Source organism: Serinus canaria, chromosome 12, assembly GCF_022539315.1.
Source record: "Serinus canaria isolate serCan28SL12 chromosome 12, serCan2020, whole genome shotgun sequence".
Lineage (NCBI taxonomy): Eukaryota > Metazoa > Chordata > Aves > Passeriformes > Fringillidae > Serinus > Serinus canaria.
The window spans coordinates 9,463,897-9,482,600 of NC_066326.1; the positions used below are offsets into that span (position 1 = coordinate 9,463,897).

At 46.6% G+C, this 18,704-nt stretch overlaps 1 protein-coding gene across 6 annotated transcripts in view; it reads left to right on the forward strand.

Annotated features, from left to right (window-relative positions):
• GRIP2 (glutamate receptor interacting protein 2) overlaps positions 1–18,704 on the forward strand; it is a 261,679-nt gene that overhangs the window by 205,039 nt on the left and 37,936 nt on the right. For 5 of the 6 annotated variants that reach the window (XM_030227934.2, XM_050979132.1, XM_018915120.3 and 2 more), the window contains exons 4-12: positions 732–877; positions 3,646–3,732; positions 3,998–4,073; positions 4,721–4,866; positions 9,967–10,114; positions 12,001–12,170; positions 15,829–15,954; positions 16,599–16,751; positions 16,973–17,159. In XM_030227934.2, coding sequence (XP_030083794.1) covers positions 732–877; positions 3,646–3,732; positions 3,998–4,073; positions 4,721–4,866; positions 9,967–10,114; positions 12,001–12,170; positions 15,829–15,954; positions 16,599–16,751; positions 16,973–17,159 — 1,239 coding nt within the window. Of the gene's footprint in view, positions 1–731; positions 878–3,645; positions 3,733–3,997; positions 4,074–4,720; positions 4,867–9,966; positions 10,115–12,000; positions 12,171–15,828; positions 15,955–16,598; positions 16,752–16,972; positions 17,160–18,704 lie in introns of those variants that run through there. The other variant, XM_050979133.1, reaches the window with a different exon arrangement.

Here is an 18,704-nt window from a genome sequence, read left to right on the forward strand (position 1 = left end):
ATGGAGAGGAATAGTTGCATGTTCCAGCTACTGAATGAATAGAGTTATAATTAAAGTAGTTGGCACCCAAGACCCTTTTTTCAAGTGCCCCAGAATGCAAAGTTGTTGCTTCAGGAAGTAGAACATGTTCTATTTTGAGTTATTTCCTATGCTCTGTGCAATTATGCTCTGAAATTTTTTGTAGGGATATTTGTGGTTCTGTGAAATTAGGCAGCCTTGTCAGGAGAGCTGCATAGTACAATACATCTTGATCAAGCTAAGTGGTTTAATATTGTATCTGTTCTGAATAGTGAGTGTATAAGTAACATTATTGGCTCAGAAAAGAAATGGGCAAAGAAAGGCTCCAAGAAGCAGGAAAAAGGAAAGAGTAATTGAACAATTTAGCAGAAAATAGGCAAAAGGAAAGATGTTTTCTCTTTTCCTGCTGGATTTTTTTCAGACAGCTCTTGGTGTGCTTTTCTTTGACTGATTGCTCTACATGAATGGGAGCTGAGAAACAGCAGAGAGGTTGTGAATACGTACACTGCAATTGTTGCTGTACGTACAGATCTGAACACTTGCCACCGCGAAAGATAGATGGCTTTAATTCTAGCACTTCCCTCTGATAGCAGACACATGCAATCAGACAGCAGAGATCAGTCCAGCATTGCTGGCTTGTTCAGAAAGTCCTGCAGTTACCAGCCAGCTGGAGACTTTGTGCTACCACTGCTTTTTATTTCATTCCTTTGCAGGAGTGACCAGCTGAACGTGGGGGATTACATCAAGTCGGTGAATGGCATTAACCTGACCAAGCTGCGGCACGATGAGATCATCAGCCTGCTGAAGAACGTGGGCGAGAGGGTGGTGCTGGAAGTCGAGTACGAGCTCCCTCCAGCTGGTGGGTGCCTCTCAGACAATGCTGCTCTCTCTTCTTGGCTGCTTTTTGTCCTGGGGTGCAGATGGACTTGCTTGTGCAGAGGTGCTGTGGCCAAGGCAGTGTCTGGGGGCGTTTTGCCTTCATCTGCTCGCACGGGCGGTGGAGGCTGCCGGGCTCTGTGCAGTCGGAGCAGAGCACTTTTTCCAGCACAGTGGGTGCCTGCTCATGCACACTGGCAGGGGATGGCTGATTAGGTCTGTCTTGCCTTGGAGTGACTCAACAGCACAGGCCAATCTGCCTCCTGATGCTGCTTCAGCTTCTCATTTTCCCTTTTGGAGAGTGGCTGCAAGAGGTTTAATTCAGTCTTAAACAAGTATTACCAGATGCCCTTTTCTGAACTGAGGCTGTTTGTCCTCAGGATTCTTTGAAGTGTTGCATTTTTCCAGAAGGGAAACTGAATCAATCTGCTTTCCAGCTAAGGGGCCCTGGCAGAAGATGGCAAGCCCAAATAACAGGGCTTATGTCCTGTCATGGGAGACTATATGCTCTTGCCCCCATTTGTTTTGATGATTGATGTTTCTGGTTAAAACAAATTCCTCGATACAGTTTCTCATCACAGTCTTTCCATTGTGAATACAATCCCCCAGTTATTCCTCATTCATTTACCCAGATCAATCAGACAATGATTGGGCAGAAGAAATAGAACAACTAAAAATAAAATGACAGGAAAAACAAACCTAATGAAATCTCACATTTTGCCCCAGATAGGAAGATATTTTACACTTCAGAGCTTTGCTGTAGCTGCTGCCTTTAGATGAAAAGTATTGAATATAGCAATGACAGTGTAAAGCCCAAAAGAATAAAATCTAATCTGGAGTAGATGAATCTGTATCCATCGTTCCCCTCTCTTCTGCTGTAAATGTTAGTGAGTTTTTGCATACACCTCTGGTAAAGCCAGCTGTGGCTTAAGTCTTCCACGTTCTCATGCTTCCTAGAGAGGACCCCTCTCAACCTTTCTCCATAGTATTCCTTATTCTCTGTCATATTCCTCATAAGGAATCTGATAAACTTAACTTGCCAGCCGAGTGCCAGCTCAATCAATAGCAGCAATGAGAGATGTCCTCAGCTTTAAATGAGCAGGAAGAGCACACTGAGATAGTGACTTCTCTCCAGTGAGATTATTGGGGCTGTTTATGAATGGCCCAAACAAAGAAGCACTGCAAAATACAGGGAATTGTCAATTATTGCCTGATTCCAATTCATAATGGGCTTTTATCTGCTGTGAGGGTTTGTTATTGCTGTGGATGCTCACCATCCCCCACCTCTCTTTCCCTGGGCAAAGAGCAGAAATACAGTGCAAGTCAATAACTTGTGCTTGTGGGTTTGACTTTTTCTCCCCACTCTGTAATTTCCTGCTTTGAAAGGGATCTTGCAAATCCAAATCTAGTTTTCAGGCTACTGTGTCCTATCATCTCTTTCTTGAATGAACCAAACCCTGTGTTAACACTGGCTTAGGTTTCCAGCTCCCACTGATCTTATGAGAGGCTGTTGCAGCACTTCATACTTCAATGCTTAGGACAGAAATTGGATGGCTTCTGAACTCATTTGCAGATACTTTATACCCTTTTCTTGGTATTTCAGTATCATCCCCTGGCTGGGAGCCTTCCTGTGCCCTGAGCACTCCCTTCTGGAGTATTTCTGGGCTGTGTCCCTGTTAGCTGTCTGTGCACAGCAGTAGGAGCAAAGTGGGGACCGTGTTTGGAGGTTTATTTGGCCTCACTGTAGCTGGTCCCCAGGGCTGTCTGCCTGCAGGCAGTACCGTGCCTCCGTGGCATCTCTTTTGGGTTAGTTTAAGGGCTGGGCTAAGCCTAATTTGGCTGCCGGTTGCAAGCCCTCAGGTGTTTGGTAGAAAGGATGGCTGTGGTCAGTGAGGAGATTTGAAACTCCCCTCCTGAGCCAAGGAAAGTGGCAGTGTGGATGTGCCTAGGGCACTCTTCGTCTCCAAGTCAAATTCTTGGTCTTTTTTCCGGATTATCCTTGTGGTTATTCTTGGCACTTGGTTCGAAAATTAGGAATTTTCAGAGTGGACCAGGCTAAAATGTCACGTGCAGTTCTGGATAGAGAAGACTGGGAAATTGTCCCATATTCACTGCAGTAGTGCAATACATCCTTAACTAGTAGGGGACATCAAGAGAAGGAAACCATTTCTTTCTTTGTCTCTTTACTTTGTACATTTTGTATTTTGTACAAATAGTACTGTGTATTTAACATAAAAATACTGAATTGCCCCAAGGATCAGTTTAAAGGATTCGCTTAATCTTTTTTAAAATCCAAAATATGAGAGGTTAGGGAAAGAAACCAACTTTATGCATTGAGGATTTGGGATTTTCATTTTCTTTAAGGTCAGCTGGTGACTTGATTTCTTATGCTGCTGCTGTTTTTTTTAATAAGTTTCTATCTGTGGCAGAAGCTTTTGAGAAAAGCTGAATGCATTAAAGCCAGTTGATAAACGAGATGGTTTTACTTGAATGTCAGGGTATTAACCAAGACAAATTTGAGGGGAGATGCACAACACTGAGCTGGTGAAATCATCCTAAAACCTGATGTTGGCTCTGATAAAGGTTCACGTGTCCAGGTTGGGCTCTTTTTGCTTCCAAGCAGGGAAAATAAAATATGGGTTTTGGGCTGGACTTTAATTTCAGTGTTCTTTGGATGAGTTTTTATACTGTTTTGCACTGTGGTTGGAAAGGTTTGTCTGGAGTAACTGGGTTTTCCTCTCTTCTTTTTAGTGCCAGAGAGCAGTGCTGGCATTATTCCCAAGACCATTGAAGTGTCCCTCTACAAGGAAGGCAACAGCTTTGGCTTTGTGCTGAGAGGTTAGTAGCTTCTCCTGTGAAAAGCAGAAGCAGAGGTGGAAAGTGGGGAAAGTAAGAAGGTGAATGACAAAAACTCAGCAAAGCAGTCAAAGCATGTCCTGGAGAGGATCCCCTGTGCCTCTAAGGACTGCTGGCTGTCTAATGTAGAGCAGTGATGTTGCTGGCAGGCTGTGTCAGCTGTAGTGTGATAAATGGCTCTTTGTCAGTGCTCTCACTCAGACTTTCAAACCCCTGGTGACTCACGGCTTTCCTGCTTTGGTTGCAGGGGGAGCCCATGAAGACTGGCACAAGTCCAGGCCGCTGGTGCTCACCTACGTGAGGCCAGGCGGCCCTGCAGACAGGTACTGCTCGTGCCACACCTCCTCACCTGCCTTCACAGGACAGACAGCAGCTGTGCCCTGGATGTGTGCCCTTCCTGTCCTGCTGCTGGTGCCCCCCCGAGGCTCCTCATGCTGGTGGGGTGCAGTGCCTGTGCAGCTCTGGGCGCTGGGCACGGCGCTGCCAGGCTGGCCCAGAGCAGATGTTGGAGTTAAAGGCAGAAACTGCTCCTGCAGAGGCAGCCCCTGCATTGGCCCTGTGCAGCTGAATTGCTGATGCTGTGTTGGAAAGCAGGAGCCAGTCTATCTACTCTTGTGCTCGTAATTTAATATGATGGGCTTGGTACTATAAATAACCCAGACTACTGTCCAAGGAGTGTTCTTCCACCCCCAGGATGAGAGTAATTGACTCCCTAATATGTGTGTGTATGTGTATACACACACACACATACATATGTGTGCATGCACAAATGAAATATGTTTATATACTTACATATAGATAATATATATATATAATATATAAAATACATTTATATATTTACATATAGATAGCATATATACAGCAAATATATAGATATATAAATATAGATATTTATATAAAGCTATATAGATTATTTATCTAAATATCAATTAATATGTATACATAGAGAATTGCCTTTGGCTTCTTACAGGGAAGGGTCCTTGAAAATTGGGGACAGGCTGCTGAGTGTGGATGGGATTCCTCTGCACAGCATGACCCATGCTGATGCCCTCAACATCCTGCGGCAGTGCAGCCAGGAGGCACTTTTCCAGATCGAGTATGATGTGACCATCATGGGTAAGCACAAGATGGTTGTGATGGGATTTTTTTTCTCTGACTGCCTGGGAAGAATATGAGACTAAAGACAGTAATGGGGATACTCAGTTTCAGTGGAAAAATTGCTGAGCAATGTGCTGCCAGCATGGATGTAGGGGGCAAAGTTCAAAGCTGGCTTCCTTAAATGCATTTGAAATGGCCTTATGCAGTGATGTGTCTTGATAGGAATGATGAGTGGCTTTGGAGGAGAGGGCAAAAGGGGATTTTCTAATGTAGGAAGGGAGGGCACAGGAGAAGTCAGAGCTAAAGGGGGCTGGAGTGCTCTGCCAGCACTGCAAATAGCACTATTAAATGTGAGCAGAGGAGTGAGCTGCATGCAGGCAGACTTGCCGTGGCCTTGGTTCTGATTTTTGACCCTGCTTAATTCTGGAGCTTCCTTTTCTTAGAAATGTTATTTCAGATCTTCTGAAATAAATGAGGGGTGATCAAATGCTTGACCCCAAATAAGACAGAATTTACTGGAGGGCAGAGGATGAGTATTTCTAAAGAGCATTTTACACAGTTTGAGGGTTTCGTGGGTTGGTGGTTGGTTTTTTTTTCTTTTTTTTTTTTCCCTTTTTCTTTTTTTTCCTTCTTTTGTTTTGGTTTTTTAATTTGATTTTAAGTTTCAAGCCCTGGGAAAGGGTTTATTATTAGCTACTGTAAAGTCATTTTGAGCTGGCTTTGTGACACACAGCTGTTACTGCAGGGAGTGTTGTTAATGAGTTTAGGGTTACCACAGAATTTGAAACTGTGCTGCTTCTGGAAGCTTGTTGAGCTGTGTAGTAGGTTGTGATGTTTCATATCCATCTCCAGAGAGGTTTCTGCCTTTCTGGGAGCCATGAGCTTAAGACCTGACTTGGAGCAAAAATAGCCATGAAGGTGATTTGGTGTCTAGGTGTTTGTTCTTGGCTAGCTCTCACCTAAAACTGTGAGGGTTGAGTGAACTTGGAGGGACAGCAGGGCTGTCCATCTTGTGTTGCTCTGTGGACCAGAACTAGACATTTACCAAAAATGTAAAACCTGCCCCTTTCTTAGATACTTTTTGCCTGGAGAGTGCTCTCTGCAACCCTGTAAAGGAATATATTTTTCCTGTTTTCTTTTAAGGCAAGGTGATACAGGTGGTGTTGCTTACAACAATCTCTGCAGACAGTTTTGCCAGGCAGCAGCTAATAATTGCAGTGGGAGATGAGTACATTGTCCCTAGCTCACAATTATTACAGCCTCTGGAAGAGGGTGAGGGAAAGGAAGAACTGGTGAACATAACTGAACAGAAAGTATTTTCAGCCTAAAGGAAGGACTCTTAATTCTTATTCCCTTAATAATATCCTTGGGGATACCACAATGGAAGTAGTGCTTGTCCTGTTCATCCTCAGGAAAACAGAGGTTTTTATATGGTGCTCACTCTCTGCTGCAGCTGTATGTGCTGGGGTGGTGTGGGCTGACCCTTGAGGAAGGAAAGTTGTTTTTCTGCATCTGTCCTTGGTGAGAGCCCAGGGTTGCTGCGGGGGAGTGTTGAATCATGGCATTCCCCAGCTGTCTCTGTGGTTTTCCAGCCAAAATTGTGCACTGGGGATGATGTGCATGGGGCCAGCCCTGCTTTTGGTGTGAGGGATGTGGCAGCTGCTTGCCATTGCCACGAGCATCCCCTGCCTGTAGGGATTTCACCAGGGAGGCCAGGGAGGTGTAGGATGGGACCATGGCAGGCTGTTTGTCAGGTTGGCTAAGATTTCTCAAGGCCACTGAAGGAATTAAAATAATCTGCTATTTCCATTTTAAATGAGTGCCAACTGCCCATGGACCCTCCAGGGGCACTGGGAAAATCTCTGCCCTTTGCTGATGGCAGATGATCTTTGCAGTGAACAGATGCTTTCCCATGGCTGCACTTTTATCTTATGGGCCTTTTGTAAAACAGGGGAGAATGAAAAAAAAAGATCACCTCAAGTAAACTGACCAGCCAGAAAATGGTATTTGAGTAGTTACTTTGTAAATCATCTCTGTGTGCCCTGTACCAAGGATCTGGGCTGCGAGCCTTTAGGGTTGACTCATGAAAGAGGGCAGGGATGATGATGATGGATGAGCAAAGCAGTTTGCTGTGTCCTTTTCCTTCTCTCCCTTTCCCTGGCTGCCCCTCCACCCATTCAGTTTTAGGCTGAAATTTTTTAAGCCTGTGGAGCTCTCCTGCTGACGGAGTGGTTGGCTGGTAGTGTCCCACAGGTGAGTGACTTGTTGGTGTCTGCCAAGCAGTGGCAGGGGCTAGAGCTTGAAGAGGGGCCCAGGAAGTCAAATGCCTCCATGAGCCTATAAAGCTGCAGGTGACAAGAGCTGTGGGCTGTGCAGGAAGGGCTAGCTCCCCAGTTTGGTTCTTCTAGAAGTTTTTGGTTTATTTTGTTTACATTTGCAAGGGATGTCCCTTTCCCTTTCCTCCCCCCTTCCCCTTTCCTCTTTTCCCTTTCCTCTCTCCTATTTCCTCTTCCCCCTTTCCCTTCTTCTCATTTTCCCTTTTCTTTTCCATTTCCCTTCTCATTTTCTATTCCTTCCTCTCTCCCAAAGTTCATTACAGCAGGAAAAATTCCTCCCTACCATTACACTTGGCTTATTCCCCAAGCCATTGCACTTTCCAGGCTGGTTACAAGAGCCATTCCTCCTCAGAGAGGTGAGCAAAGCCATGTGAGGCTCAGAAACCTAGTGCAAGAATGAACCACCCCCCACAGTACTTCCTTAAAAAGAAGCTGCTGAGAGAAAGATCTTCTAGAAATGCCTGCCAGCCCCTTGTTTTGAGTGGTGGGGTGATCACCTTTCCCATATCTTCAGCACTGGGTTGAGTGAGAACCTGGAGCAGGCTCTGTTCCCCTTGTATCCATCACAATACTGCTGGGTACCCCGCAGGTGTATGGGTGTGAGCAGGTGTTGCACAGCCTTTTGTGCCCTCCTTGGGGGCTGTAGCTGTGTATGATGGTGCAGAAACACCTGCTGGTGCCAGTGCAACAATGCCAATTGGCTCCTTACTGTAAAGTTATTGCATGGCCTACTCTGTCCCTTCTGTGTTTCCTTTAAAATTAGCTGGAGTGTAATAGCTCCATGTTAATCATGCCTCACAAATATTGCTGGATTGCTGACTCCTGACCTTTGATTTGAGGCAAATCTTCTCCTAGAACAATTAATAGAGGCTTGGCTGATATTTCCTCAATAAATGCCTCTGTAAAATGGATTTGGAGCAATTCTTGTCTATGATGGAGATGAGAATTAAAAGGAACAGTGAGGTGGCCCGTGCTGTGTGTGGCAGGAGGAGTGACCATGGGCTGGAGGAGGGACTGTGGTTTCCCACAATCTCACTAATAACCCTGGTCCTGAGGTCCTGAGGCTCTTTCTTCTCACCAGCATGCTGAGACCTCCTTGGGAGGCGCCTGGCAAAGCTGAGCAGCTTGGGCACTGGGTAAACGGGAGAGGAGGAGGTGTTTTCCTTGCAAAGAAAGCTCCAGCAGGATCTTTTTATTTTCCTTATCTTCTTCCCTTCAGGTGGAGGGATATAAATCCATGTCCTTCTTCAGAAAATATGCACTGGACATACACAGGCTGCAAAACTGACATACACCTGGTGTTTGCTGTTGGAAGAGATCCTCAGTCTCTTGGTGCTTCCTTTGCAAATAAACACTTAAGTGCACCTTCTGCAGCTTTAGCTGGGTGCTTTGTGTACCTTTTGATTAAACTGGGACTGTGCTTTTTACCAGGCTTGCTGATCTCCCCAGTGGTCCTTTTCATCAGAGAATAAAGTGTTTTATGTGAAGCCTGCATAACCTTTAACGTGGCTTATTCCTCCAGCTTCCTCCCCTGTGAAAAATGACACTGTGAGTAGACCAGAGCCTGAGCATCCTTTGGCTGATCCCCAAGGGGAATTTCCAAGGTAAATTTCTATCTCCAGAGACTCAGTATCTTCAACAAGTCTCAGAAAAGACCTTGCTGCAGCTCAGCTTCCCAGATCTGCATTAAAGTTCCCCTTAATCAGAGAGCAAAAATGAGCCATGCATCAGGTTTGGAGCCAAGTAGCATCAGCATTTTTAGTGGAGTGTATCTTTGGAAGGGAAAAGCCTTACTATGAATAATTAAGGGTTGAGGAGGCATCAGGTGCTCAGAGGGCTCTGCTGGCCTTTCCTTTGAAGTGATGGCTGGGTCTTCATGAGTGCTTTTGTGGGGGCTGTCACCTACACATGGGGTATTGGATGTCGGATGGTGATAATGCATTTGTGAATCCCACCTCTTTGTGATGGCTTTAGGTAATCTGGAAGCAAATGTGTGTAACAGAGCTGGAGGGAATTTCTGCCTAATCAGCCAGAAACACAGGCTTTCTTTGTCCTCCCCCTTCCTCAGAAGAGATGGATAGGTTTGGTGCAGGCTTATGCTAACAGGTGCAATTTCGTAGGAGTTTCATAGTCTCACTTACAGCATCTATTAAGCTTACTGAAGGGGTGCATCTTTTAAAAATGAGTTGCCTCTGTATTGTCTGATGGGGGTGGAGGCTGTTGTGAGCAGGGGGTTGTCAGAGCTGTGTCTGCTCCCACTGTCATACGGGAGGAGCTCAAACAAGCAGTTGAGGTGGTATTTTGAAGCTGGTGCTGAAGCACAGAGGAGTTGACTGGCTTGTCATCAACCATGAAACTTCTGAGTGCATCAGATAGTGGGATCCTGTATCCTTGTGCCTTTTCATTTTGCTTTGTTTGGGAAAGAGCCAATAACAATGATGTCCTTATGATCTTCATTTTTTTATGCTTGTAATGACTGTTGCATAGCCTTTGAACAATCTATTCCTCAATATTGCTATTTAATCCAAAGTAAAGAGAGAGGAGAGTTCTTTCCATGAGTGAATTGTTGTCATACTCTTCGTTATCATGTAGATTTTGTGCAGAGACAATTTTTCTTCCTGAGTGTTCTTCTTTATTAACTCACCATGTGACATGGACCATAGATGTCCAAGCTAAAGATTTGCTGCTTCCCATGGCAAGTCAGCACTGTTGGTCAACCCCTGTGTTTAGAGATGGAAAAGGCTGTATGAGGAGTGTCTTGAGGTGCTCTCTTGTTTTTCAGATACTGTAGCAAATGCTTCCGGTCCTTTACTAGTTGAAATAGCAAAGACTCCAGGGTCCACGCTGGGAATCACACTGACCACAGCCATGCACCGGAACAAGCAGGTCATTGTCATCGACAAGATCAAGCCAGCCAGCGTGGTGGACAGGTACAGATCTGAACAGGCTGTTCCTAGCTCTGCTTTTCCTTTCTCTGCTGCTTTTTTCTCTCCTTGTTAGTTACAAGCCATTCTTCTCAGTCTTGCCTCGAAATCTTCATGTCCACATGTTCTTAGCACTGTTTGTGCTAAAAATATCTGAAGCACCAGCAGTGGGCACTCCTCACCAGGAATGCAGGTAACTCAGTGCATGTGAAAGCTGAGCTTTAAAAACCTCAGGTGTGACTGTGCTGGAGCTGTGAAAGGGCTAGAGCCTGTTAAGGAAGCTTCTGTCTGGAGCCTTTTCCTGCCGGACAAGGCAGGAAAGGCTCTGCGTGGGGTTGCACAGGCAAGGTGCTGTGCAACACCAGCTGTGCTCAGCTGTGTTGCTGAGCTGAATTCCTGGCTCCCAGGATGTAACTATACTGCTGGGTGAGCCCTTAGCCATCCAGACTGGATATGAGGGGCACTCTTACAAACGTGAAAGATTTTTTGTGAAGCCAACAACCACTGACACAAACATGAATGTTTTGGTTTTGCACAGCCTGGTTTTTGGTAGGGGGAGGTGCCACAGAGGTGGCTTCTGTGAGAAGCTGCTGGAAGCTTCCACCATGTCTGGCAAAGCCAATCCCTGATGGCTCTGAAGATGGACGTGCTGCTGGCCAAGGTTGGGCCGAGTAGAGATGGTGGTAGTGCCAGTGTGAGAACATACTTCAGAGGAAAAACAAAAGGAAGTTTTGCATACAGTGTTAAATCCAGCTAGAGAAGAGGAGAAGGTGAAAACATGTGAGGGAAACAACATGGAGACACCACGGGCAGTGGAGAAGGAGGGGCAGGAGGTGCTCCAAGTGCCAGAGCTGAGATTCCTCTGCAGGCTGTGATGAGACCATGGTGAAGCAGATGTGCCCCTGCAGCTTGTGGGGATCCATGGGGGATGCAGAGATCCACCCACAGCCCATGGGGATCCATGGGGATGCAGAGATCCATGGGGATGCAGAGATCCATCCACAGCCCCCGGGGATCCATGGGGATGCAGAGATCCATGGGGATGCAGAGATCCACCCACAGCCCGTGGGGGAGCTGCCCATGCTGGAGCAGGTGGGTGCCTGCAGGAGGCTGTGATCCAGTGGCAGACCCAGTGCAGAGAGAGGGCCCTGCTGCCAGGCTGGAGCAGCCTGTCCTTGGAGGACTGCACCCGTGGGAAGACAGAGCCATGCTGCAGCAGTTTTGGGAGGACTGTCTGCCTGTGGGGGGAATTCACGTTGCAGCAGGTGTGGTAGGACTGCTGCTGGTGAGATTGGAACCGTGTTGGAGAAGTTCACTGGGAACTGTCTCTGTGGGAGGGACCCCACATTCTCACAGGGGAAAAACTCCTCTCCCTGTGCAGTGGAAGAAAACCTCAGGTGATGAACTGACCAAAACCCTCACCTCCTGTCTTCCTCTGCTGTCAGTGGGAAGGAGGGAGAGATTAGGGGAAGAAAAGGCTTTTTAAGGGCTTCCACTTCTCATTATTCTCTGATTTTGTTAGTAATAAAATCCCATCATGCCTTGAAGTTGAACCTGTTTTGCCCTTGGAATGTTTTTTCCCAGTCCTTATCTTAACTCATGAACCCTTTGTTTAATTTTTTTCTCTCCTCTGCTCAGCTGTGGAAGGGGAGGGCGAGAGAGTGGCTGTTGTGGGTGCCTGGCATTGGGCCAGTGTCAAACCATGACAACCATCCTACCTGGGTAATACTTGAACCTGAGGTTCATTGGAATTTGAAAAAAAATTATATATGAAAAGAAACAAACAAGAATTTGAGCACTAATTTGCAGTTGAATTTTGTGTGTTCTCCTTACTGAAAGGCTGTGGATTTTGGCCATGTGTGTAATTACCTCTCCTGCTGTTCCCTTTGCAGATGTGGTGCATTGCACGTTGGTGACCACATTCTCTCCATTGATGGCACAAGCACAGAGCACTGCTCCTTATTAGAGGCAACTCAGCTTTTAGCTGCCACTTCTGAAAATGTCAAACTGGAGATACTACCTGTTCACCAAAGTAGGCTGCCTTTGAAGCCTCCAGAAACAGGTGTGTCTTCTGTGCCTACACTGTTGGTCACCCTCAAAACTCACTTTAGGTCCTTATAAGGGGTTCTTGCTTTTGAGCGCTGGCAACAGATTCCAAAGAGAGACATCTGTAGAGGGAAAAAAATTGATGAAATGTATGTGATGAGATGACGTTCTTCAAGGATGTGAATAGGAAAAGATACAACATTTGAACATCTGTGCTTGAATAGGGAAATTGGAGATGGGAATCCCAGGGTTTTGCAGTGCTGAGTACTGTGCAAGCCACTTCCTTAGTGCCTCAGATAAGAGACTTTGATCAAGAGGGAGGAAAGTAACCTTGCTACTGGCAAATACATTTCCAAGCTCAGTTTTAATTTGCTGATTCCTGGTGAGGCTTTGTAAAGGATGTGTTCAGTAGCTGGACAGGGTCCTGATGAACTTCCAAATTGGAATGCAAGTGTTCATTTTTCAGACCAGCCTGCTTTAAAGGCAGCTGTGTCTGGGCAGCCAGGGGTAGAGTGAACCCATCCATAGCTGCTGGTTTCCACCATCCATACAAAAGAAATACCAGGGAAGTTAATTCTGGCTCCAGTAAGATCAAGCCCAAAATGCCTGTAAAATGTCATTAGGAATTCACCCTGGTGAGCATTCTTGTTGCCCACTGTTAGTTACTCTCTCCACATGAGAAGCTGTCTCAGGCTCTCCTATAAATTTCATTGGGACCTGGCCTCAGTATTAGTGTATTTGTTGCAGCTCTTTCTTGCAGTTTTCTTACACTCTCTACTGGCAGTCTTGTAATTCAGGTGTTTTGGGTGTGACTGTTCAGTACCAGTCCCTTTTTCCACCATTTTCAATCACTTGTCTCTCAGGGACATGCATTTTAATAATATTGATGCACAGTAACTCTGGGCATATCTGCTCTTTCCACTCTCTTCTAGGGAGGTTTGGGGAAAGGAAGAAAATATCTTATGGCCTTCCTTAAACTGATACAGTGAAACCTAAAACCATCTCTATGTCTAGAAATAAATTCCTTAAATGTCCAGTCCAAATTGTGCAGAATTGAAGCAGTTTAACAAAGTGAATGGATGGCTTGACCTTTGTGCCCAAGAAAACATGGAAAACTGTAATCCTTTTTCAAAGGCTTTAAAATGAAGTATTCTCCTCCTTCCATTAGAGCCCTGCTCCTAATCTTCTTGAGAATATGTGCCTTGAGCAGCTGCTCAGGAGAAGGAGGCTCTGTGGAAGGACAGCTTGCTGTGATCAGAGCCTGTTTACCCAAACCTCCATACACAGATCAGTTTGCTGTGGCAGAAATACAGAACACAAACTTAGGACAGCAATTGCAACACATGAGCATGAAAACTGAGGGATGTAACTTTGGATTAAACTCTTTAACACGTGAGGGATCCTAGAGAAGGATGCTGTGCCAACTCCACAGGCTGCTTTTCTGAGTTTAGCAACAGGGAGAGTGAGGAAACATGGACCCCACAAGAACAAACTCTTGTGGTTGGCAAGAGAGTGGAGCCCAGGGAGAGAAACTGAGGAGAGGATATGATGCAAATCCATCCCTGTTCAGCACTTGCATTACTGAGTCCTTTCAGCCTGTGAATGCATGGTGTTCATCATTCTATTTTCTAAAAGTGGTTTCTTGTGTAATCAGCATCTGGTTGGAGGAGATGGAGAGAGATCTGGTGCTGGATCAGTTGCCATGCAGAAATGTGGCTTAATGCTGAAGCATGGGATTTGTCAAACTGAGCTGGCTTTCTCTGTGGTTCTGAGGGCATGTGGAGAGTTTGTGGGAGGATTATACCCTGCTCACAGGATCAATGGGGGCAGATGGTGCCCAGGAGCAGTGCTGGGATGGATGGGTTTCCCCAGGCAGGGATGATGTGTGAAAGATTGGGGAAGGCTGTTGTAGGGGTTGTTTCACAGAATTGTCCAAAATGCCTCCTCTCCTTGAATTTGCTGACAGCTGAGTTTCAAAGGCACATTTTTTCTGTTGTCAATGTAAGCTAAGAATTAATAGACAAATGGGAGAGTTTTAGTTATTATAAGTGGATTAAATGATTTTGTATATATGCCCATAAGCTCTGTCCCCTATGTTCAAAGTGTTTAATTTTATCAAGAACTTTTCTTTTTGTCTAGCTATAGCTAATTTGATTGTTGTTTTTAAAAGCTGCCTGGCTCAAAATTTGCTTTTGAAAATACACAAAACAGAAACTCCAGAGCTGGAAGTGTATTTTTAAAAGCTTGATAGACTAAGTGTTAAACTCACTAAATGTTTAGCAAAGATTAAATATAATCACTATATTGTCTGGAAAATCTGACCTAAATGATTTAATGCCTGTGATACACACACAGAAAATTGATTTCTTCTGTTCAAGGCACTAACAGATGACCTTTAGAGGAGATCTCTGGGTGGGCTCAGTAAACAAAATAAGTCCCTCTCCCAGATTTGCACCCTAAGAATGTTCTGGTAGTGCCAGTGATGGTGGCATTTCTGCCTGGTCAGAGGACCCAGAGGCAGGAGGAAATTTCATCCTGGGAAGGTGGTGACATATCAGTGCAAGTGGCTGTGAGATGAAGAACCCTGGGATAATGTGTGGCTGAGGTGATGTTCTGCTGTGGGATGCTCTCCATGCTTAGCTGAAAAAAAAAGCTTGAAATCTTGCTTGTTAGCCAGAAGTTCCTCTTGGAGGAAAACAGATTCAGGCAGCATGGTGCAGAGATTTGGAACAGAATACCTGGTATTGAACAAGGAAAACCAAACTGACCCTGTGCTGCCCAGGGAAAAAGGAGCATCAGTGAGAACAGACAAGGGACCTGTACCTGAGCACTGTTTGAGACACTCAGAAGAGACTTGTGGCTTTGTGACTTGGTGTTGCAAAGCTTCAGTTCCTGGACAGGGGTTTCCAGATGATGGATGTCATGCTGCAACAGATTCTGCCCACGTATGCTGGGGTTAGGGTTGAAGTTAAAGCAGTGCTGTGCCCTTGAACAGGCTCTGCCATGTTGGTGCTATGCTTTTCTTTGCTGTTTGCCACAGCATTGGCATATTTCCTCTGCTGGTGGCCTCTTTAATTTAAGCAGTGGTGTACAAACCCCCTTTTGTTGTGGTGAGCTGGAGGTGGCTCCCTGCTTCTCCTGACTTTCATCCATGAGTGCATTCTCGTGCAAGAGTAGCCACTAAACAAGCGAATGCTGAAGCCAAGCAAAGTGCTCACAGCAGTGGGGAAGGCATCGAGCCTTGTCACAGGGAGGGCAGCTCTGGAGCAAGGTGGGAAACAGCACAAGGAGGCTTCCCTGGTGCTGTCAGAGAGTGCTGATGGTCTCTGCAGGAAACTCCTGGCTGGATGGAGCTTCTGCACGTCACACAACAGACTGCAAATGGTAATGACATGTGTGCACTGCCAGCACGGCTGAGTCAGGCTGGTGGCACTGGATGCAGAGCTTTATTGTGGGAAAGGGGTGGATTTCTGCCACTTTGTATCAAGTGTCATGAGGTTACATGGGGTTGCATTTTTGCTGCTGATGCTTGACACACTGTGGTTGGGTCCTGACTTGTTCAGAGGCAGTATAAAGCTCTTTTCTACAATCTCCTGGCTTATGGTTCTTACCTTTTCTTTCTCTCATTTCTCCTTCCTGCCTGCGACAATTTCTGCTCCCCTGGATGCCATCAGTCAAGGTCCAGAAGAGTGACCACCATCACTGTTGGGACCCCTGTGTCAACTACTGTCACACCCACCACCCTGGACACTGCAAGACACCCACTTGGACCCAGACATCTGGACAGGATTACTGCAAATGTAACTTCAGTGCATGGCATTGCCCTCATCCTGCCCGTGTTCGTTCTTGTTGTGACCCTCCATTTCCTTAACATTCAGATCCATAGTATGGCTTGTCACTTGTTTCCTCCTCAGTCATCTAGTTCTGCTTCCACAGCCCAGTGCTGAGGTACAAAATTAGTATCTGCAGCCCAGCACACACAGATCTGGTAGCTGGGACAAGAGCAGTGTGCTGGGCAGACCCGTGCACCCATCCTGTAAGCCCACATTCCCATGCCTGGTTTCATACAGAAAAAATGAGTTTCTGTGGGACAGGGAAGGGTGTCTCTGGTGTTGTGTAGGGATGTGATACAGCTCATCTAGCTCAGCCCTAGTGCCAAACTGCTTGTTAACAGCAGGATTATGGCAACTTCAAAATCTCTAGATGCGCTTCTTGTCAGGAGTGGGCTCTGTGCTGCCCCAGGTTTCTTGTCTTGTGGCAGTAGGATAGGGAAGAGGACACATTGCACTGTGCCCAAACTGTTGGAAGCAAACATCCCTTGAGTCTTGAGCCCTGGAAAGGAGGAGCTGCTTCAAACTTGTGAGGTGTTTGGTGACCCTGTTAGTGAGTGAACTGCTGCTGCAGCCCCCTGTGCACATCCCTAATGCACTCTGTGTGTCCCCAGCTCTGGTGGCTGCCAACTTCTCGTCTCCCACCATGAACGCGCAGGGATTCCCGTGCCAGAACTCCAACACGCTACCTCGCAGCTCCCACCCCATGAGCCCCCGCACCACCATGCTGAGGAGGAGGCAGAAGAAGAAGGAGCACAAGAGCTCACGTAAGAGCAGCCCTTGGCCAGGCTGGGTTGGAGGGGGAGTGAACACTTGCCTTGCCATCCTTGTTGTCTATGGTTAGCTGGGGTAGAGCCGCTCATCTCAGCACTGTCAGTGCCTCCCTCATCCTCGGTCACTGTCCCCAACACCACCAGACCAAGGTCTGGCCCCAGGCTGTTGTGTTGACCACGGCTGCCCTGACCTTCTGCCTCTCTCATCCTCTCAGTGTCGCTGGCCTCCAGCACGGTGGGTCCTGGCGGGCAGATAGTCCACACGGAGACGACAGAGGTGGTCCTCAGGGGAGACCCTCTGAATGGCTTTGGACTTCAGCTCCAGGGAGGAATCTTTGCTACGGAAACTCTGTCTTCCCCACCTCTCGTCCGTTTTATTGAGCCTGACAGCCCGGCAGAGAGGTTAGAGACCTTGCCCTTGGATGCTGATGGTGCTGCTACTGAACATTTCATGGTTTGGTTTGTTTTCTCTCCTCAGAGGCTCATTTAGATATTTACTATCATCCTTGTAATATCTCCCATTCTTCACTGGGCATGGTTTACTGTCACTGCCATTTCTGCACTCGTCGGCTGACCGCGGCCTCCCTCGCACCCCAGGTGAACGTCTTGGCACCAGGCTGCGGCTGGTCTGGGAGGAGGAGGAAGGGAGTGTGTGTCTGTGTGAGAGTGCCATTCCCATTCCCTTTCTTTCTTTCTTTTTTTTTTTTCAATTCCTCTTTGATAGATAAATCTTTTGTATAGGTGCAAAAAAGGGGAAAGGTCTAAATAAGTGGCCCCTGCAAAATGTTTTCTGACTGATTTCATTGTAGCAGAGCCCAGCTGTATAAACTGGCCATAAAGACAAGGCTTTGAGCCACAGAGACAGGGCTCTAGTTGAGGAGCAGGTAGGTGCTGCAGTTAATCCCTCCTGCTTTTGGCTGTGTAATGCTGGGAAAAGTGCAGAAGGGAAGAGCAGCATTAACTGCTCTCTGTCACCCTGAGGACACTGGGAGCAGTGACTACTCCAGTGGTGGAGCCTCAGCCCTAGAGTTCAGCTGCTCCCAGTGCTGGTTCCAATGCTGGATTTAGAGTGCTGCTGGCTGGATTGAGTCTGCTTGAGTGTCTGTGCACTACAGTCTAGGTGTCTTCTGGTAAGGCTTTTGTTACTAAACAGGTCAAGTCCTAGCATGGCTTGATCTCTTGAGGGGTTTAAAGGAGAGCTGATTTATTTAGGCTGGAACTTAATGTCCCTGTGCTCATTTATCTTCCCACCATTGATTACCAGTGTGGTCTGTCCTCCCTGAGGGTGCCAAAGGTGCAGCAATGTGGCAGTACTCAGTGTCTGCTGCAGAACCTTTCTTGGAGAAGTCTCTGATGGCCCCATCAGCATGTGCTGAAGGTTTGGTGCCTCCAAGCCAGCCCAGAAAAACAGCACATGGGGGAGTTGTAGACTCATATGGTAGGGGAAGTGTCTGCAAAATAAAATGCAAGTGCTGTGCAAACTGGTCTCTGTGTTGTAGCTTCTCTGGTCAGCCAGTGCAGAGGCAAGGTGGAACAGGAGTACCTGTGCTTGTGTCTGTAGGAGGACAGTGACAAGGGGCTGGCACAGGAAAAAGAGCTGTCTTGATGCATGTTAAGAGAGATTTTAAAAGCCTGCTATGCCTTTTGTTTGTTTGATTGTTTCCAAACAGGGTGTAAAAATTAAGGTGATGGCATTACTTTTTTTTAATCTTCTATTGTGGGTGAACTTGGTTCATGTTGCGAAGCACCAAACTCCTTTTATAAATCAGGCAGCAGCAAAGCCTGCTGTCCCAGGGGATGAGGGAGATGTGCTGAAATCTGCCTGGCTTTGCTTTATCCTCTTGCCAAGCCTGGAGGAAAAGCAATGAGTGGTGGTGCAGCCTTGCCTGGCTCTGATGTGTCACACGAGCTGCTCGCCCTGCGCTGCGCGCCCGGCAGCATTCACGC